Genomic DNA, 4177 nt, shown 5'->3' with positions numbered 1-4177 from the left:
CCCTTCCCTTATATTCCCTTTCACTATTATTTATATTCCCCAAATGAATGAGAACATACACTGTTTGTCCTTCTCCGATTGACTTACTGCACTCAGCATAATACCCTCCAGTTCCATCCACGTTGAAGCAAATGGTGGGTATTTGTCGTTTCTAATGGCTGAGTAATATTCCATTGTATACATAAACCACATCTTCTTTATCCATTCATCTTTCGATGGACACCGAGGCTCCTTCCACAGTTTGGCTATTGTGGACATTGCTGCTAGAAACATCGGGGTGCAGGTGTCCCAGCATTTCATTGCATGCAGATGGCAATCTTATGTAATTTTTTTCTCCTTCCCCAATATTTAACCACGTATCTTGATGTGAGAGCTAGGATTTAGCCCAATTATTTTGCTAGCACTCCCTAAAAATAAAGCAGCTGATCTTTCTTCCTGGTCAGAGTGCTTGGATTATGCTTCCGCAAACACATAACCAACCTCTAAATAACCAGGCCCTATTCTGGTTTTGCCATTCCCATTTTGTGGGGTCCCAACCAATTCTGTTAATGCTAAATTAGAAAACAGGAAATCCAATAATTTCTGGCTTACCATCTGCATCCTCATTTCCCACCCACCCTGGTACACTTTGGTTTTAGCCACTTTGGGTAACCAGATGTAATGCAACTTATGTCGTACTTTCACATCTCTGGGACTTTTCTGGTGCTGATCCTTCAGCCTGGAATTCCCTTATAGATCCTTTCCATTCAATTCCTCCTTGAGGCATGTGCCCCCATTTCAAGATTTCTCAAATTAAGCTGTAATTCATGGCTTGCTCCTTCTGTGTGTATACTATATGTTAATTGACCCTACATTACAGCAACTATTTCCCTCTACTTTATAGGTCATTTTTAATGAACAGGGTTAAACAAACTCTTTGAATGGCAGATGGTGTCATAGAGAGTACTTATGCTTGAGACTCTGACAGAACTGGGTTCAAATCCTGTTCTCTTCCATTTATTGCTCCCTGATTTTGAACAAGTAAATCCACTCCTCTGACCCAGTTCCCTCATCCGCAAAATGAAGACCATTAAGAGTAGCCACCTCATATCTAGCATTAAATGTTTTAATATGGGACAAATGGAAGTACCAGAAACTGCCTGGTACATAGTAAATGCTTCATAACGGTAGGTTCTCATTATTATCAGCAGTTTGAACTTGCCTCAGAATGTAAACTCTACAGAAAAAGATAATTATATGTTTGTCCTCTGATGTGACCCTAGTACCCAGCACTGTGCCTGGCATGAAGTACGTACTCAAGAAATGTCTGTTGAGTTTGTGGATAAATTCATGAATCCATAAGACAATTCTCATTCTTAGCATCCTCCTTTTCTTCTTTGACTCTTCTACTATCTATTAACGTGGTGCTTCATACCTCACAGAAAAACTATTAAGTAGAGGGTCACTGAACATTCCCCATCCCTTGTTCATTTTGCTTTACCTCCACTTGTTGCCCCCTTTCTTGAATTGTCTGCTCTAACAAGTTTGAATTCAGCAGTGACCACTATAGCCTAGCCTTCCTGACAGAGGTAGTACGCAGGAGTGGCGGGGCGGGTAGCGGGGCGTGGCCACAGTGTCGCAGAACCAGACTGCGCTTGCGTAGGCTGCGACAACGCGGAGCACTGAGAGGCCAGTGGTCATTGCTCACTGGGTGTGTGTGTGAAAATATCACTTCTCTCACCAGCTCTCACTCCGGATCCCGGGTCTCTGGTTTAGGATTTGCCGGAGGCGCCGACATTCCTACCATCCTCTCTCTGACAGGTTGCTGAACTCCCGGTTCCTGCTCCTGACTCCTGGAACCATGTCTCTGGTAAGCCAGAATGCGCGCCGCGGCAGCGCAGAGACCACTGCAGATTACAGCGACGGCCAGGGTGAGATGCAGGCTAGTAACGCCTCCGGGTCCCCGACCTCCATGCTAGTTCCCCAGGCCCTCCAGAGCACTCATGCGCCAATCAACCCTCAGGGTGCCAGCGCTTTCCAGGCTGCGCAGGACCCGAATGACCTCGAGGTCCTAATCGAAGAGCAGTCCCAACGTTTGGGGGCGCTCAGGGTCCAGGACCCTCTAGAAGACAGGTCGATTGCTTTGGTGAATTTCATGCGAATGAAAAGCCAAACAGAAGGTTCCATCCAGCAGGCTGAGATGCTGGAGTTCCTCAGAGAATACAAAGATCAGTTCCCTGAGATCCTCAGACGAGCCTCAGCCCACCTGGATCAGGTGTTTGGGTTGAACCTGAGGGTTCTTGATCCCCAGGCTGACATTTACAACCTAATCAGCAAACGGGGTTTCCAGACCTCTGATCAGTTAGCAGAATCCCTGGATGTGCCAAAGGCAGGTCTCCTGGCCTTGGTCTTAGGCCACATCCTCCTGAATGGTAACCGGGCAAGAGAAGCATCCATTTGGGACCTGCTGTTAAAGGTTGATTTGTTGGGTGATCCTCAGAGGATCAACAACCTTTTTGCGAACACAAGAAACCTGCTCATTACTGACTTTGTGCGCATGCGGTTCTTGGAGTACTGGCCAGTGTATGGCACCAATCCCCTTGAATTTGAGTTCTTGTGGGGCTCTAGAGCCCATAGGGAAATCACAAAGATGGAAGCCCTGAAATTTGTGGCAGAGGCCCATGATGAAGAACCCTGGAGCTGGCCAGAAGAATATAACAAGGCCCTGGAAGCTGACAAAGCCAAAGAAAGAAGACAGGCTGCTGGCTTGGAATTCTGGTCAGAGGACACTATGAATGATAAGGCCAATGATTTGGTCCAATTGGCCATTAATGTCACTGAGGAGTTGCTACCTATACATCAGGATGAGCTACTGGCTCACACTGGCAAAGAATTTGAAGAAGTGTTCCCAAATATCCTCAGTCGAGCTACTCTAATCCTTGATCTGTTCTATGGATTCTCTCTGATTGAAGTTGATACCAGTGAGCACATCTACCTCCTTGTCCAGCAACCAGAATCAGAAGAAGAGCAAATGATGCTAGACAGCCTGGGGAGACCCACTCAAGAATATGTGATGCCAATTTTGGGTTTGATCTTCCTGATGGGAAACCGTGTCAAAGAGGCCAACATCTGGAACATGCTTCGAAGATTTGGTGTGGATGTAGGGAGAAAGCATGCCATCACCTGCAAGCTTATGAGACAGCGATACTTGGAATGCAGGCCACTCTCCTACTCTAATCCGGTTGAATATGAACTTCTTTGGGGTCCAAGAGCTCACCTTGAAACTACCAAAATGAAAGCCTTGGAGTATATGGCCAGGCTCTACAGAAAGCGACCACAGGACTGGCCTGAGCAATATAGGGAGGCTGTTGAAGATGAGGAGTCCAGAGCCAGATCTGAGGCAACTGCCATGTTCTTCTTCAGCCCCATGTGAAGTCTGGGGAAATGTATCACTTTAGTTGTATGGCATCAGTTAAAGGGGCCCTGGGGAAATGGGCACTGGGGCTCCAAATAAGAAGTCAGTCAGGCTTGGGGTGGAAAGTACACATTGTGCTTGCTATTTGTGTTCTATTACTAATAGTATTTCCTTTCTTATAATATATCTTTGAATTAGGTTCATGATCAATGTTTATAAATGAAATTGCTCATTTGTGATCCCCGTCTTATTTTACTATAAAAGCTCAGATAACTGTGTAAAATGCATTGGTGATATTTACATCTTTCTATGATATGGAAGAGAATATAAAGTTGTTTTTTAACTGTTTGAAATAATTAGTAAAATGGTATGGTGCAAATATTAAGTAACAATAGTAACAACACACACAACAAAAACAAACACAAAAGCACTTATCTGTGGATGCCTTCTTTGTGTCTACTCTTGTGTAAGGAAAAAAAGGCTAGTATTCACCTGTTTGCTTTGCTTTTCCAAAATGTTGTGAAAAATAAAAGTATAATGAGTTAGATCCCATGCTTAAGCACTCTTTTTTATTCAACAAACATTTATTAAGCATCTGCTATGCTCCGTGCTGGGAATATAAAGGTGAAGAAGACCCAGCTGAACCCAGGGCTTAAGGGATCCATGGAAGTAAACCAAAAATTGTTTCATTGCTGTGGCAAGATGGTATAATGAGGATAAACTCAAGAGTTCTAGGAGAGGCCACAGGAGTAATTTCCAACTAAACTGTAGGTGCTGGGAGGG

General features: G+C 44.6%; 1 protein-coding gene across 1 annotated transcript; it reads left to right on the top strand.

Moving 5' to 3' along the window:
* The first annotated feature begins 1617 nt into the window (after nucleotides 1–1617).
* MAGEE2 (MAGE family member E2) lies at nucleotides 1618–3941 on the top strand. The gene has a single exon (XM_025987815.2). The coding sequence runs from the start codon at nucleotides 1841–1843 to the stop codon at nucleotides 3410–3412; it is 1572 nt and encodes a 523-aa protein (XP_025843600.1). The 5' UTR covers nucleotides 1618–1840; the 3' UTR covers nucleotides 3413–3941.
* The last annotated feature ends 236 nt before the right edge of the window (nucleotides 3942–4177 follow it).

Source organism: Vulpes vulpes, chromosome X, assembly GCF_048418805.1.
Source record: "Vulpes vulpes isolate BD-2025 chromosome X, VulVul3, whole genome shotgun sequence".
Classification (NCBI taxonomy): Eukaryota; Metazoa; Chordata; class Mammalia; order Carnivora; family Canidae; genus Vulpes; species Vulpes vulpes.
This window is presented reverse-complemented; position numbering and strand designations above follow the sequence as displayed.

Coding starts and splice junctions, on each gene's coding strand:
- MAGEE2 (XM_025987815.2), top strand. CDS start 1,841: ATGTCTCTGGTAAGCCAGAATGCGCGCCGCGGCAGCGCAGAGACCACT.